At 40.8% G+C, this 18,115-nt stretch overlaps 1 protein-coding gene across 1 annotated transcript; it reads left to right on the top strand.

The window, feature by feature from the left end:
• The first annotated feature begins 896 nt into the window (after positions 1-896).
• On the top strand, positions 897-14,973 carry dhx34 (DEAH (Asp-Glu-Ala-His) box polypeptide 34). The gene is made up of 18 exons (XM_061719813.1): positions 897-1,209; positions 1,614-1,745; positions 2,376-2,834; positions 4,379-4,690; positions 5,018-5,272; positions 5,352-5,454; positions 5,620-5,837; positions 5,918-6,092; positions 6,224-6,417; positions 6,540-6,641; positions 6,728-6,991; positions 8,259-8,432; positions 8,541-8,646; positions 9,495-9,601; positions 10,511-10,777; positions 12,992-13,183; positions 14,443-14,587; positions 14,677-14,973. The coding sequence occupies exons 1-18, from the start codon at positions 1,105-1,107 to the stop codon at positions 14,808-14,810; spliced, it is 3,444 nt and encodes a 1,147-aa protein (XP_061575797.1). The 5' UTR covers positions 897-1,104; the 3' UTR covers positions 14,811-14,973.
• Positions 14,974-18,115: the final 3,142 nt, after the last annotated feature.

Below are 18,115 nucleotides of genomic sequence, written 5' to 3' on the forward strand. Positions count from 1 at the left end.
TGTCTTTTTTTTTATTTTATTGCTTAACAAATATGGTTGGCCTTGAGATGCAGAATGTAACGCCAAAACCAAAGAATTTTTTTTTTTTTTTAAATAACGTTTTTCATTTCAGACAGGAAAAAAACAAATACTGCACATAATGTATATTGTAAAACATTACTTAAAAGTAAAACAGGCATTTTTATAAGACCATTTGTCATGTTTTCCATTTTGTTGTATTTCTGATCATTTTTTTGTGAATTCTCTCATTTTTTGTTCATGAGAGGAACATCATGACATGTATTTTGCAACTGGGGCTCATTGCAATAAAGCACCTTTCTTGGGGGGGAAAAAACATATGTGCAGTATGTGTGGCTTATTGTACACTATAACTTTGTGTTTGTTGATATCTCTTTCTTGTTCTCTTATAAGGGGATTTAATAAATTGTTTTAAAAACATTTTTTGTATCTTTAATTTTTATTAAGGCTCTAGTGGCCCTTTATTCAAGGTGCAGGTAGGAATGGGAGTAGAGAGAGAGATGACATGCTTCAAAGGTGTGCAGGCCGGGATTTGAACCTGCGACCACTGCAGGAGGACTGTATCCTCAGTATATGAGCCGCTTGTTTAAGCGGCCTTGTATCTTCAATCATTCAATATTTTATATTATGTCATTTTATTTGTATGTATTTTTTAAATTTGATTATAATTTTTAATTTTTTTTTTTTATTTTACGTTATGTATTTATTTTATATATTATTTTATTTCGCTTCATTTTATTTTATTTTATTTTATTTCATTTCATTTCATTTCATTTTGTTATAAACCTTCGGCATTGATAGGAACACAAATTTAATGGGGAGATTTTAAAAGACGGAGCGGAAGTGGTCCTGCCATATTATTGTCCCCCGCGAGGTTGCGAGGTTTCAGTCCGGTTTTGTCCATCAGTCTTTCGTTTCTCGCCTTAGTTACATGTTGTTGTCCATGAATCTCACTGGTAACCGTTTTGGACGTTAAGGACTTGTACTACGACAGAAATATAAAATGGGTAGTGTTTGTTTTATCGCGTTTTATAGCTGTGACATGTTTGTGAAGCTGTAAAGGTGTCAGCGGGTCCTGCAGCAGACATGGAGCCCGGCGGGGAGCGAGGCAGCCCGGGCTGGGACTGGGACAGCCCGCGGTGTCGAGCCCAGCTGGACCAGATCTTCTTCCGCGAGCACGACTACATCCAGGTACAGTTATATTTGGTGGTTTTGTTGAAGACAAGAATTTGGACTTTGTTCTTAATCATTTGGTGTTATTGGGAAAGTTCTTCATTCACAAATGTAGATTTCTTTAAGACCAACCTAAAGCTCTTGAGTAAGTCCTTGAGTCTTGTTAAAGAAAAGAAAGCCCTTAAACTGTTTTCTTTACTTGAAAGATATGATTTAATATGAGGTGGCCCTTGTGAGTTATTTTTTATTTTTATTTGTTTTTGTTTATTTTATTTTTTTATTTTATGTTGTACAATAATTAGATTCTCAGTATATATTTGTAATACTGTTGTTGCTCAATCCGAGGCAAAAGTTTGTAATTCTGATAGCCTATGACTTTTATGTGCCTTGTTTGTTTGTATCTATGTTTCTACTCCACCCAGGCCGGCAGTCCGGAGCACAGGGACTTCTGGGCTTTCTTCGACCGCTTCCAGCGGTTCCGGACCCGGAGGGAGGTGTCGGTGGCCCGGACGGGGGGCACGGAACTCAGGAAAGCCGAGAAAAAGACTGGGAAGGTAGATCCTTTTTTTTTTTTTTTTTTTAATTTGCATTTTTTAGAAAATAAAAGGACAACAACAGAATAAACAACAAAACACTCATTGAAAAAATTAAAAAAAATAAAACATTCTACATACATATCACTTTGCCAATACATATAAGATTTCATTCAGAGGATATCCTATATACACTACATGGACAGAAGTATAGACATGTTCAGAGACAAAACATACACAAAAATCCTGTTATGGGTCATTAGAGCTATTGTTTGTTGTGTACCACCCATTTTTCCCATCTTTCTTCAAAAATATAAACTTGATTTCTAAGTCTCATTGTTTTTCTTTCCATTCCATATATGTCGTTTACAAGATCCTTCCATTTAGCATTAATTAAATTATCATCCAATTTCTGGTAATTTGTTTAATTAATGCTACTCTTAAAACTAAAAACAAGTGAGTATCTTTCCTCTTTATTTCTTCTGGTGTTTTTCCAAGTAATAACAGCAGTGGATTTTTATCAAAAGAAATACCAAAAATATTCTCCAATTCTCTGACAGTTTTCCCAAAATTCACTTATATATACATGACCAAAATACATGACTGGTGTGCTATCTGCTCCCTGCATTTTCTCCAACAATTTGAATTTAGAAGGTAGATCTGGGTCTGCCTGAAGAGTATGACGCCCGCTACAAGATCAACGTGTCAGTCTGCACCAAGGACGTGGAGGAGCGGCTGGGGAAGTCGGACCACCGGAGCAGGCGGAGCTCCTCCGGACCGGGAGCCCAGCAGGTCTCCGACTGCCGCCTGGCTCTGCTGCACTTCCTGGACTTCAGCCAGAGACAGAGCTTCGCTAAACTGGCCAAGCTGCGCCAGGAGCAGAAGAACCTGCCCATCTACCAGTACCGGGACCGGATAGTGGAGCTGGTCCGGCTGAACCCGGTGGTGGTGGTCGCGGGGGACACGGGCTGTGGTAAATCCACCCAGGTGCCGCAGTACCTGCTGTCCGCCGGCTTCAACCACGTCGCCTGCACGCAGCCTCGCCGCATCGCCTGCATGTCCCTGGCCAAGAGGGTCAGCTTCGAGAGCCTCAACCAGTACGGCTCAAAGGTAAAAGACGCTCAAATGCAGGTTCTCGTCTTTCTTGAGACACCAAGTGTTATGACGATTGCTACTCAAAAGCCCTTCAGGGATTGCTTTACCGAGACATAGAAGTTTGGACGCGTGAACTCAAATACACATGACTGTTTATTCCAGTGTAAACATGATCCAAGGAAAGTGTGCATGGCTACACGGTCACAAACTGTGTGCTTGTCCCAGTCTCAATCACCTGCAAACAATTACACCTGCACCCGTGAGTGCACCTAAATCACCTCTTGCACCCATACACAACCTAGCGTTCAATATGTGACAACAACGAAATAAACAACAAACTATTAATGATATTAATGACTGTCTCAGAAAATTTGAATATTGTGATTTTCTGTAATGCAATTACAAAACATGCATGCATGCAACATGCATATTAGGTAGATTCTAAATTGCTCGTAGGTGTGAGCTTGGTTGTGAGCATGGTTGTGTGTTTATATGTGGCCCTGTGATGGACTGGTGACCTGTCCAGGGTGTAACCCCTCTCACCTGAAATGAGCTGGGATAGGCTCCAGCAGACCCCCGTGACCCCGCAAGGGATAAAGCGGGTATAGATAATGGATGGATGGATGGCAATTACAAAAACAAAAATGTCATACATTCTGGATTCATTACAAATCAACTGAAATATTGCAAGCCTTTTATCATTTTAATATTGCTGATCATGGCTTACAGCTTAAGAAAACTCAAATATCCTATCCTAAAATTAGAATATTCTGGGAATCTTAATCTTAAACTGTAAACCATAATCAGCAATATTAAAATAATAAAAGGCTTGCAATATTTCAGTTGATTTGTAATGAATCCAGAATGTATGACATTTTTGTTTTTTTAATTGCATTACAGAAAATAAAGAACTTTATCACAATATTCTCATTTTCTGAGCCAGTCCTGTATATAAAAAAAACTGCCTGTACCTACTTTTAAGAGCAAGCTAAAGACTCAGCTCTTTAAGGAGCACTTCTGCATCTAGTAAGATGCATACACTTATGACAAGATGGTGTCTTTTTAGACGTAGCTTTCTTATATAAAGGGGAAAAAATATGTATGTATGTATGTATGTATGTATGTATGTGTGTATATATATATATATATATATATATATATATATATATATATATATATATATATATATATATATATATATATATATATATATATATATATATATATATATACATATACATACATACATACATACATACATACATACATATAAATAAACATTTATTTGTTTCTTTTGTCCCTTTTTATATAAGAAAGCTACATCTAAAAAGACACCATCTTGTCATAAGTAAACATATATATATATTCTACCACTGGCATGGCAGCACCTGTGTCCAACTGGACTCTCAGCAGTCTGACCAGCTCTGATCCAGCTGGACCCTCCTATGTGATTTTGTGCTTGTGTTGTTCTCTCAGATGTAAGTCGTAGTAGTAGTAATAGTAGTAGTAGTAGTAGTAGTAGTAGTAGTAGTAGTAAAAACTCTATTTCTGATTTTCAGGTGGGGTATCAGATCCGTTTTGAGACCAGCCGAACGCCGGCCACCAAACTGCTGTTCCTGACCGAGGGGCTGCTGCTCCGGCAGATCCAGAAGGAGAAGACGCTGGCTCAGTACGAGGTGGTGATTGTGGACGAGGTCCACGAGCGGCATCTTCACTGCGACTTCCTTCTTGGCGTCCTGCGCTCTCTGCTGGCCGACCGCCCCGACCTGCGCCTCATCCTCATGTCGGCCACCATCAACATTAAACTCTTCTCCAACTACTTTAATAGTGCTCCCGTGCTGCAGGTGCCAGGTAGACTGTTTCCTATCCAGGTGAGCAGTGAGCAATGATGATAATTACTCACGAACATTCGTTCATCTTATGGAATATTCTACGTGTGTCTGGTTCAATTATTAAAAAAAAAAAACATTCCTCAAAAGACCATAAAAAGCCATTTCATCGCAGGGGTTGATGATGGAAAAATATTTAGCAAGAAGAACTAAATAAATACTCATCATGGTCTGTTTAGATTGTAAATGATCAATTGCCAAACAAGTTTTAAGCATTTCTTTAGATCATGTTTTGTAATTGAATATTTTAGTGTTTTCTTGATATTAGGGAATTTGTTGACGTTTTTTGTTCCCGTTTCCTGTACGAAGGTCATGTACCAGCCCATCCCCCCCGAAGAGCAGGCCTCGCGCTCGGAGAAGCTGGATCCCAGGCCGTACCTCCGCATCCTGCAGGGCATCGATCAGCGCTACCCTCCGGAGGAGCGCGGAGACCTGCTCCTCTTCCTCAGCGGCGTCGCCGAGATCGCCACCGTTCAGGAGGCTTGTCAGGTTTACGCCACGCACACACGGCGCTGGATAGTCTTACCGCTCCACAGCACGCTCTCCATCGCCCAGCAGGATAAGGTACCGACACCTTTGATCAGATCAGGATGGACAAATACTGTTTAAACGTTTATCAGATCTAACTTGTGCTTCTCCTCAGGTGTTTGACATTTCTCCTCCTGGTGTGAGAAAGTGCATCATCTCCACCAATATTGCAGAGACCTCAGTTACGATAGATGGGGTGCGCTTTGTTGTGGATTCAGGTATGGAACTGATGCTGCATCTGTAGTTGGGCTTTCTTTCCTAACACCTGTCTATCCTTTTTTTATTGAAAGTTGCAGAGTTACAAAAGTTACCAAACTCAGTTTTACAGCTAGTGAACATCTTAAAGTCTTAAATGGGCCGACTTTATTCATTTTTTGTTAAAGGAAAGGTGAAAGAAATGAGTTTTGATCCCAAAGCGAAGATGCAACGTCTGCAAGAGTTCTGGATTAGCCGAGCCAGTTCTGAGCAGAGGAAAGGTCGAGCCGGCCGCACGGGTCCCGGTGTTTGTTACCGGCTCTACGCCGAGTCGGACTACAACGCCTTTGCTCCGTATCCTGTACCGGAAATCCACAGAGTGGCTCTGGACTCCCTCATTCTCCAGGTCTTTAATGAACAATAAAACCCAAGCAAATCTTTAATCCCATCATAGGACTCTTTATTAATGGCTCCTTGTTCCTGCAGATGAAGAGCATGGGCCTCGGAGATCCACTCTCTTTTGTTTTTATCGATCCACCTCCAGCTGCGAGTATCCAGACGGCGGTTACATATCTGAGGGAACAGGGAGCTCTCGACATCCGGGGGGAACTCTCCTATATTGGCTGTTTACTGGCACAGCTTCCTGTGGATGTGGTCATAGGTAAACGCCACTTACTAGAAATAACAACAATTTCTACATTTACTGTTATTAGTCACTGATTTTCTTGTACTCGTCAGCCCTCCCTTGTTCATCCAGCAGTCTCAGATTGTGCATGTTTGCGTTCCGTACAGGTAAGATGCTGGTGTTGGGTTCTGTTTTCAACCTTGTGGAGCCCGTCTTGACAGTAGCAGCGGCCCTCAGCGTTCAGTCACCCTTCCTACGTAGCTCCCAGCACAACCCAGACTGTGCCACCGCCCGCCAGCCCCTGCATAGCAACCAGGGAGACCCCTTTACCCTACTCAACGCCTTCAATGCCTGGGTGGAGGTCTGTGTGGGGAAATGATCACATCAAAGTAGCCTTTAGATGTAATTGGAGTTGATGTTGTAACAATGTGGATATTAAATGGCCTTTTTAAATGCAGAACTGTTGAACTTTGAACTCAACAGGTGAAAGGAGAGAGAGGTGGTGGCTCCAGAAAGTGGTGCAGGAGGAGAGGCCTGGAGGAGCAGCGTCTATATGAGATGGTCAACCTCCGCAGACAGTTCAAGGCAGGTTCCTCGTAATGAAGTAGCTGATAAAATCAAAATGATTTCTCATTTCAGTTTCTTACAGGTAGATTATTATTTCTTGACAGGACCTGCTGAAGAGCCACAGCCTGCTGGAGTCAGAGGAAAGGGCTCCCTCCGGTGGCGACCGTAAGCACCGCAGGGAGAGGTTCACGGAGAAGAGAAAGCTGCACCAGCTGAAGAGAGACCACGAGCAGCAGGAGGGGAGCAAGCGGAGAGTCCTGAGGATGGACGAGGGTCAGAATGAAGACTTCTCCTCGGGGTCAGACACGGAGGACAAAAGCAAACGCAAGAAGGGAAAGGGGGACACGGGACAGAACTTGGATATACAGGTAAACTTGGAATACCAGGTAACGTGAAAACCTGAGTCTTATCAATACTATATTGAAGATTTGATTTGATTTATTTTATTTTTTTACATGTAAAAAACAACACTTCAAGAGAAGTTTAAGAAAAAAAAAAACAAAACAAAGAATTTCATCCTTTAACACTTAATATCTTAATTTACATGTGCAAAAAAGGGGTAGGAAGGAGTGTAAACTTATTTAATCCTACCCCCATTCACTAATCATTTAACCTGTATTTATTAAATACTCACACACTGTACTCACACTGCTAAATAAATTATTATTATTATTATTATTATTATTATTATTATATACTGTAATTATACTCACACACATACCAATATTCAGAAATCAATACAAACATCTTCCTGAACTGGTTTTACAGTGAATACTGTAGCAGTCACGAACAAAAGCACAATATTTGTAAACACATCAGAACACTTCTCGATCTTTTTTTGTGTGAATAAATCGAATGAATTCACCTGAATGACGAAGGAGAGTTTTAAAACCCTCTGACTTCTGTCTTTCATGTTTAAAAGTGCAGACTTGGATCTGCCTCTGCTTCTTTGAGGATATGTTTTTCAGATTTAACCAGTTGACTGCCGCCGCTCACGAGAATACTTTCAGTAGGAAGTCAGAGATTCTGGGAATATAATCCCACCAAGACATAAAATCCTCTTTTTGAAAAGCATTTTAAGTGTTGAAATATAGCATCTTAAAACTTGCAGTTTGTTAAATCCCCCGGAGTAGGAATGTGAGGGGCATCTACTAACCATGGATTTCCTCGTCTGTATCTTTTGCTTCCACGCTGCTTGCTTTGGCCATACTTCTGATTTGACTGAGGCTACATGTATAAGTGATAGCTTTTCTTAAGCACTGAGATGGTCAGAACCCTCTTCACGAGGTGACGACTCAAAAAGAAGGACAAGTGTCAGTTTTTCCAGTCTCGTTTTTTCATCTTTCCTGTGAGAGCAGTTTTATATCCACAGTGTTCATAAAAACCTTTATTTTCATTCTCTGCTGTGAAGAGGAACTTGAAGCAAAACGTTTATAAATGATCTTTATATCCCCTGTGGTTCATCAAGATTTAAAAAAAGTTCTGACACGCATTCTTAAAGGATTAAATTAGACGAAGCACATTAAGAAGGCTGACAAAACATATCTGCATAAAAAACAAAGCTCTGGAATTTTAAGATTAGGATGTTTTTGAGGCCGTCTGACTTCATTCTGTGATGCTGTTCTTCTGAAACAGGAAGTGAAGTTCAAGTTGCGTCACAACGTGTCAGAGCTCCAGGAGTCGGTGAGCGTCAGTCAGGACTTGTCCTCGCGCCAGCAGGCTCTGCTCAAGCTGCTGCTCTGCCGAGGTCTTTACCCTCAGCTGGCTCTGGCCGACGAGCACAACTCCACCCGCAAGGACTCGGAGCAGGTCAGACCTCCTGCTGCGCCAGAAAGGGGAACCTCATGTCAGGAAATCTGTTGAGATGAAAAGTGGGGACAGAATAGTAATCAAGTCTGTAATTTTTCCTATTTGAAGGTGTTTCACACAAGAAATAAGCACGGAGTGGTGATCCACCCAACCAGCGTGTTCGCAAGTGATCCAGAGGTGCTGCATGTGCCGGAGGACGACACCAGAGAAATGGGTAAACCGCCTTTTAGAAAAACCAACTATGACTGTGTTTACATGCACTCAATAACCCTTTTAAAACCCGAATATTGGTCATAACCCGAATTTGCACGGCCATGTAAACACCAATAACCCCTTTGAATAACCGTAATTTGCTCATATTCCGGTTTTTAAAAACCCGAATATGAGCCCTGGGTTACTCCTTTTAAAACCTGAATATTCGGTCACATAAACACCAAACGGAATATCCCCATCAAACGGAACAGGAATTTGTTTTCTGCGCATGCTCTGTTCGCAAGGAATCCTGGTCTTTTGAGTCCAGGAAGTTCTTATAAACACGGAGAAACGCAAGATCACGCCACACTTTTGGAGTGACCAGGAGACTAATCACTTCATAAATGTAATGAAGGATATGAACATTTTGGCATTTGTAGACGGTAGAAAGTACCGGGATAGAAGATTTACAAGAAGGTGAGCGAAAAGTTGCGCGAAGCAGCATTTGTTTTGAATTTGGATCCAGGAAGAAGAAACAGAAATGACGGTAATTGCGTCATGACGTTCTCCGTGCGTCGCTGGTTTGATCTAGATATCCCGAATGATTAATTACCATGTAAACAGAATATTCCGAATGTTTCAGTAACCCGAATTTTGACTGGATGTAAACGTAGTCTATGACAAATGAAGAGATGAACAGGACCAAATCTAACCAAGTTAAATGAGCCATCCTTCTCCTTAGCAACCATTAATCATGATGTTACCTGAAAGATGTTAGAAACATCCACACTTATTGAAACTTATTCCCCTGTTGGATGCTTTATCTGTTTGTGTGTGTTTACTGCATGTTGCTGCGTGGCACGTCTGCAGGGCCTGAGAGGAGGGACAGCACCAGACACCAGCTGCTCGCCTTCGTCACCCTGTTGGAGACCAACAAGCCGTATTTGTCCAACTGCGTGCGGGTTCCAGCGCTGCAGGTCAGCACCAGACGTGGTTTACCCCGGAAACTGCTGTGTCTTTTTAAATATCAAAGGTCTGCGTTATGTTAAAGTAACCTGATGACATGGAGACACCCATGCTCAAGTTCGATTTCATTACCGGTTAAGAGTACAAATCTTTTAAAAATTTAACTTTTTCAACTTATTCCAAGCGTTTCTGTCTATGGACTAATGTGTAATTGGCAGAAAAGACGGAGAGGGAAATGCACTGTATTAGAAATGCGGTCAAGTCCTGTAGTATTGGGACAGTAACACTTTTTTTTTAATGGTTTTATATACCATCAAAATTGATTTAAGAAAAACAGTCAAGTGGAGAATTTTAGCCTTAATTCAGGAGGTTTCACAAAAACATGGCGTTTTCTGTTCGGGTATTATGGCCGTTTCAAGCAAGTACCTCAAACGAATTTGGACACAGTGACATAATTATAAACATAAACTTGATACTGCCTGATGTCTGGAGTCCATGGACACCACCAAACTCTTTACCCTTTACTCTTTACTATAACTCCACTACCTTCGTTTGTGTCTTCAGTAAGAGAAAAGCTGCTCTGTTGAGTTGAGATCAGGTGACTGGTTTGAACATTAAAGAACATTTCACTTCTTTGCCATCACAGATGTCAAGTTTAGTGTTTAAGTTCATCGTCCATCTGCACTGTGAAGTGTCATCCTATCAGTTTTGTAGCATTTTGGCTGAAAATGGGTAGAGAGTAAAGCCCTTCACGCCTCAGACTTTCAGCTTCTGTCTGGAATCACATCATCAATAAACACATTGACAAGTTAATTTCATATTTTGCTGCTTTAATGTTATTCAAGTTATACTGTAGGACACATATGGTTCTCACGTGATGTAAAAATGTGTTTTTTTCTGCTGGTGAATCTGATCTGTAGGCTCTGCTGCTGGTAGCGAACTCTGTGGACACCAACGCTGACTGTACGCGGATGGTGGTGGACGGCTGGCTGGAGCTGGAGCTGCGGGAGGCGGAGGAGGCCCTCAGGGCTCTGTCCACGGCCCTCACCCTCAGGGCGGAGTGGGAGAGGCTGCTGCAGGCCCAGCTGGGACAGAGCTCCACAGAGGAGGCCGGAGCCCCGGCCGTGTCCCGCAGAGACATGGAGAAGCTGAGCGACGGCCTGGTCCGCTTCCTGCTGTACAACGAGGTACTGGCCCCGCCGCGCCGTAGTTCACACGTGTGTTTCTGGGACTGGGGAGTTTCTGAATTGATTATATTTTAAGTCATCACAGTCAGGTGAGACACTAAAGTGTTTTGAGGAGTTTTGTTATAATATTTTCCTTTACACTCATCAGAATATGGGTCTAAAATGCAGATGTGGATTTGATCTCATATTTGATGTGATAATATCAAATAAATATATTCATGTTTTGATAACAAAAACCATAATGATGAGCTAAAATTTTATTTACCGTAGTCTAAATATAATAATAATTAGATTAATAATAATAATCTCTTTATTTTGTCAGTATACATGGAAATACACCGAAATGTTAACCTATCACTAGTTAGACTAGTGGCAGTGGGCTGCTATTATTCTGGCACCTGGGGAGCAAGGCTTGAACCTGGGTCCTCCAGACCCAAGCCTTCTGTAACCACTAAACTACCAGATTTCCATTAAAAATGTTCTGGGGCCTCATTTATAAAGCTCGCTTGCGCACAAAACAGGGCTTGAAAGATGCGCAGGCCACCTTCTACGCAAAGGTTGGGATTTAAAAAGAAAAAACTAACCGAAAAATGTGTGTATCTCTACGCCAACCCTGACCCTAGCACACAAACATTTTGAAGGTATGGGGAACTGGCGACACAGGCGGTGAGGTGGTGAAATGAAGCCAGATTCATGTCATACTTAATGTCATCACATATCAGACTTATAGATTCATGTACACCCAAGCCGGTGTTCTGCCGAGGTGTCCTACCTCGGCAGAAAATACTACCGTACCATCCCCGTTTCTTTTATCTCAGTTTCTTTTTTTTCAAAGGCTTTTTCATGCAAATAGACGATTTAACAGCAGGAAGTCAGAATGTGCTTCCACATAGATTTATGTGCACGACGCTTCGGCGGAAGAAAAAAACCTGTCAAATCACGCTTCCACATAGATATTGGCAGGTAGGATGATTTGACAGATGAAAACACCCTGTCAGATCACGCTTCCACATAGATAAATGTTGATATCTATGTGGAAGCGTGATCTGACAGGGTATTTTCATCTGTCAAATCATCCTACCGGCACGGCGTGTCCGCGGTGCAGGACACGCCGTGCCGGTGTCGTGCCAAAAAGTGATTGCCTGCCAGAATCTGATTTCTCCTCTGAAAATGGGTTTTTTTACCTGCCAAAAATTGATTGAAGGCCAAATACAGTTAATGAAAAGTTGTTTCTACCTAAATATGATTTGATCTCATTCTTGAGCTTCATAATCTGAAAATCTCACGTTTTAGTGGGCTAAGTTAATGGGCTGCTGTGTGCGCTCCCGCGGCCAGAAATCAGATTCTGGCAGGCAACTCACTCACTTTATTTTTGTTAGTGATGCCACTACTGTGACCACCAAATAATGTTGTTTTCCTGGCCTCCACCTCATCCAAAACATCTCGATCTCAGTCTCCGCGAAATTTCACTTTCTGGTCTTCCTTGCCATGATTTTTGAGTGTAAAACACCGTTGATCGGCAGGTTCATTTATATGCAAATACAGTCGCCAGGTGCTTTGCATTGACCATTTATGGTAAAAAGTGGGTGTGTAGAGGGCGGGATATGAGGCGAATTCACCTGCGCAACCTTCCAGCTGGAATGTGATTTATAAAGTGAACATTGCATTGCGCGCACACGGTTTTATAAATCCAGATTTTTTTTTTGCGCACGCCATTTTCGGCTTTTGGGCGCACATGCACTTTTAGTATGAATCCTACGCACTCTTTTATAAATGAGGCCCCTGATCTTTACAACCCACCTTTTATAAACTTTTTCTCAAAAGTAGTTTTTCGTACTTGTGGCCAGAAGCATCGACTTCAGCTGTTTTTTAAAACGTTCCAGTTTTACTCCTAAAATATTCTGAACAGTTTATATTTAATATTATTTGTTTAGCACCAGTTTGCAACGAAAACTGTACTAAAGACAATTTGCAAAAGTTAACCGGTTCCCTCTGAGCACTTGGCGACAGTGGGGATAAAGGTTATTTTTTTAGTTGGAGGAAGCATCCATCCCAACCAGAGCTCAGAGAAACCAGACAGCTTCTGGTACAAGTGTACATATAAATAATCATAGGAGAGGTTCATGGTAACTGGCTTGAGTTAATTAAAATAAATAAATAAATACATTTCTCCCGGACTGTGGCACCTCCTATAAATACTTTCTGTACACGCAGATCTGTTACAGCCTGCAGCGCCTCACAGCGTTCCAGACCCAGAACCTGTACATCGGCCCTCGGTGTGAGAAGGACCCGTCTCACGCAGAAACTCCAGATCTAAACCTGCTGTTTCCCGGAGCGGCGGCCAAACCAGACCCCATCAAAGGAGGCCTTCGTGTGACCAACTTCTTCACTTACAACTGTCTGGCTGTGAGTTCGTCTGGAAACATTTCTGTTAAAGTGTCAGAAAGGGAAAAAAAAAAACAATATTAAAGGGAAGATAATTGCATTAAATCAAGCTAAGGTCTATTAATAGTTGCTAATGAGCGTAAACCTTACCATTAGCACAGAGGGCAAGAAGCAAAGTCACTATTAATTATGTGATTTCATTGTTAGGATCCTAACAGACAAACCGAGGTGATTTTATCTTTGTATGTGTACAAGAAGTTTATATGAAGGACTGTTTTTACAGGGATGTCTGTCCTGTTCTTGGATGCTGTCTCAAGTCTGCACAAGTCATTTAGGAATGGACACAAAAGGAGAAGATTTTGTGGCCTCTGCTTCCATAAAACAGAGGCCACAAACTCTAAAAGTGGATCATTACTTATATATTCATGACAAAGCAGGCAAACGTTAGAGGAACTCTCCTCCTGTCTATTGACTGTAATTCCCATGACATTGTCAGTTACAGAGCTTTGACATCACAGCAGGATATGGAAAGATATTACTCTTTTTTTGGGACATACAAAGTTAAAAGGAACTAACTCAACTCTTAATGAAAAAACTGATTCAGTTCATGTCATTTTGTTCTGTAAAGAAAGTCAAAATTTCGATTTAACTCCAAAACACTTTGTTTAGATCAGGGGTCGGCAACCTAAAATGTTGAAAGAGCCATATTGGACCAAAAACACAAAAAACAAATATGTCTGGAGCCGCAAAAAATGAAAAGTCTTGTATTAGAATGAAGGCCAATGGTGAAAGGCAAAATGTTGAGAAAAAAGTCAAAATGTTGAGAAAAAAGTTGAAATGTTGAGAAAAAAGTTGAAATGTCAAGGAAATAGAATTTCGAGAAAAAAGTCGAAATGTTGAGAAAAAAAGTCGAAATGTCGAGATTAATGTTGAAGTACAATCTCGGGAAAAAAGTCGAAATGTTGAGAAAAAAGTCGAAATGTCGAGATTAAAAATGAAAGGAAAAAGGAAGAAAAAAAGAGAAAAAAAGGAAAAAAAGAAGAAGAAAAAAAAGAGAAAGAAAGAGGAAAAAAAAGGTCAAACATTTTTGAAAAACCTAGGGCGGCGCTAAAGAGCCGCGGGTTGCCGACCCCTGGTTTAGATGTTAGATGTTAGTTTAGATGTCAGTGTGGCGATGCTCCTCTCGTCTGTCCTGACTATCAAATGAAACCATAAATGTTATCTCTTTCCCAGCAGCACATACGTATTTGACTTCACTTATCGACTTATTTGATCAACAGGATTCAAAGGACCTTTATAGTGAATGTTTGCGCACGTTCTGGAGCTGTCAGGTCTGCGGCCTCTACATGCCTCTGACGCCGCTGGAGCGCATGCACCATGAAGCCACCTGCAAACCCGCCTCAGAAGAGCAGCAGACTCAGCCGGGTCAGGATACTTCCAGCTTTACAAACTTCTCTGACACGTGTGCCGCCTGACTTGGTCTCACTAAGACTAACTGTTTTTTTGGGTTTCAGTGCCAGAAGCTGGGAAAGCAGGATCCTCCAGTCTCACCAGAGTCTATCACTGCGACATCTGTAATGAAGACCTGAACCTGACCTCCACTGAGATCCTCAAACATAAAAGACAGCACACGTTTTCTGGGAAGTAACCGACGGACGCAACTGGACGATCCGGACAAATCGGCTCCGTCGGAGACATGTTGCACTTGTACATATAAACTGAACGTCCTTTAGTTCCCTCTAACAGCTGCTGGACAAGAAAAATAACGGAATACTTATGCTGTGATTCAGAGGCAAGAAATACCATAATAAAGAACATGTTTATAAAATCTGTTTCCAATTCTTTGAATAGCCCTGTGGATCAATTATAGATTAGAACTTTCAAACCAGTTTTCGGGAAAACGACAGGCACACGTAAGAGAGAGAGAAGAAAACACTGATTTAAAATATAGAGTGAGGGTTTAATAATGATACAAACCCACGATATGTAACACCTCAAAGCAGCACATTGGCACAAAGTCAGAAGTAAGACAGCACAGAAGATAAAAACTTGTCTCCAAAAAAATAAAGAATCAGAATAAATATCTCAATAAATAAATAAACAGGTAATATCTCATTAATTACTTTTGAAACTAATCGGTACATACATGTGAAAATATTCACATTGGCATAAATCAATAACCAAAAAAGGTAAATAGTACTGAACACAGTTACTTAGAAATCATAAGTTATTCATTACTCAAATCAAAAGGCACATTTATTAAGATGTAAGAATGGGGCCTGCAGTTTGTGATCACATGACTGTCGGTTCTGTACTCTAAACACCATTTCTGAACCAGAAGTAGAAAACTGTGTGCAATGGCTTTACTAGTTCTGTATATCTGCACCATCGAGTGAACGCTTGTGTCTCGCTGTGTGTGAGCAGGTCGAGGCTTTGCAGAGTTTTGGGGATCGTATGTGTGTGTGTTGTGCAAATGATTAATACAAAATGGGGGAATGGCGATCCGGTTACTGACTGAATTGGAGTTTCCTGCCGTTTGAGACAAGATCTTTTCGTTCTTTCTTTTTTTATTCGTGGACCAACGTGGTCGGCAGGCTGAACCACAGCAGAGTCCTGACCGAACCCCCTCCGCCTGTTCGCTCCCTTTAAGTCACTTTGGATAGAAGTTCTTGGCTAAACCTAAAATGGAAATAATGCGGTGAAGCTTCTGAAAAGTTAATTCTGCCACAATTTAATTGTAATTAGCCCTATTCAGCAAGATTTCTACCTTTTTATTGTGAAGGAGAATGCCCTGTCATTCTCGTGAAGCTTTAAGACCTCATCCTGTGACGCCTGGCACACGTCTTTGGTTCATTTTAATCTCTAATCATTTATTTTTCAACATTTTTGCCCCGCTTAGATAATCACTGTCTACTTTGTTGTGTTTTTTTATTAAATGCTTGAACGCCGAGCAGAAAACTGGATGAATCAGATTGCTAATTAATCTCTGTTCTTCGTGCAGGTGAACAACTGTAGTGATATTAAAATGAGAAAAACCAAAAAACAACAACATAATCATTTTTGGCATGAGGAAGCCTTCTGTGGAGAAACTGGCATCTCTGCCTCTTCCATGAAATGTGTCATCCGCTGCTCATCGACTCCAGTTATTCCCTTAAATACGTTGGAGCTGTGATTGAAATAACTTTTTCTCTACTCTTTACCACCAAAATCAGTCAGCAGAGGCATTTAAACAAACATCTTCTGATCCATCCTGTGACCCTGTTTTTAAAAAAGCATCTAAAGCATCCTCAGCACCATTTCTGGACTTAGACGTTGACTGATTGTTTCTATTGTCCTCAAAGTTGCACGAGACAACCAGACAATTTGAATCAAATGGCGTCAGGGGGGTTGGGATTTTACATTTTTAGCAGCTTTTGTACTTGAAACAACACTTGAAGCAAGAGCACCTACCACTGATGTCCAACAGAGACCTACTTTTTCACGTCTTGTGCCTCTTTTTCTCATCACAGAGTGAAAAAATTGTCAGTTTCATGTCCCCGTTTACCTTTTTAAGCTGGAAATCAAACCAACCTTTTTCCATCGTCACTAAATTATCCCTAACTCAAATAACTGGTACAAAAATACTCTTTCAATACGTTGTTCATTCATTGCACTTTTTTTCGCCTCTGCGGACTGGTTGGCGTTTTGGCGCTGCTCTGCTTCTCTTTGGGGACTGTACAGACAATGTAAATATTAGGTAGAATAAACTCGCTCTGAGGCTTCAGTTTTTAAGCACCTTGTCTGATTCAACGAGTAAAATGATGGAATGGGATGTTTAATAATTAATATTTAAAATACACAGAAGGATGGGGGTGGGGTGTGCAAAGTGAAGGTATTTACTGCTTGACACACATTCTCTCCTTCTTTTTTTGTCTTTTTTTTTCCCAGAAAACTAATGTACGTTTGGTTACAAAGGACGATTATGGATCACAATAAGACTTGGGAGTCTTTGGGGTTGTCATTGCAGCTTCCCTTAACAATAATTGTCTCTTTGCATTTGATAAACCTCCCTCCACTGTGGTCTTGAGCTATACGACAATAATTGTGTTCTCAGATGCTTTCTTGAAAGCTGGACGCACTGCAAACCTCACTCCTGCTTCCTTCACACAGGTTTGAGTAACATCTGAGGTAAAATTAGAGGTAAAGGGTGACGTCTGACCATCTGACTGATGAGCAGGCCGACATGAAACGCGTAACTTCCCGAAGACCTCGTGTTGTGAATATACGTGTGTGCCGTTTGGGGACTTCTTGTCAATGTGTTTTTTTGTTGTTTTTTTTACATTTAATAAAATATACCAATCAAAATTATAACAATCATATATATAAACATCTCATCTTTTTTTTTGTTTGTTTGTTTTTCTTTCTAAATTAAAAAAAAGACATTTGAAACAGTGTACACATCATTTGTTGCCTTTGCCACCCTCCAGATCGGTAAATCCCCCACAGGGGTCCCAGGTGGCCCCCGGGGGCCTGCAGCCACCACGGAGGTCCCAGGTGGCTCTGTAGCACCCTATAATGTAATCATTTCCTGAAAATGTAATAACATTTGCACTTAACTCAATCGACAATGTAATAAAACCCAATAATGTAATAACTTCACCAATAATGTAATAAAATATCCTGACTGATATTGTAATAACATTTTTACAGATAATGTAATACCTTATTACATTATTGGGAATTTATTACATTTTGAGGTGGGTTTTTTTTTTCCAAAACTGATAATGTAATACTTGACAAATAATGTAATATATATGTTCATTTTCAGTCCAGAGTTCTACATTTTGTGTTTTAAGAATCTAAGAATGTTGGATTTGAAACACCAGAATGACTATTGGGTTAAATTGCAGACTTTGAGTACCATGTAATAAATTCCCAATAATGTAATAAGGTATTACATTATTGGTAAAAATG

Source organism: Cololabis saira, chromosome 4, assembly GCF_033807715.1.
Source record: "Cololabis saira isolate AMF1-May2022 chromosome 4, fColSai1.1, whole genome shotgun sequence".
Taxonomy (NCBI): Eukaryota; Metazoa; Chordata; class Actinopteri; order Beloniformes; family Belonidae; genus Cololabis; species Cololabis saira.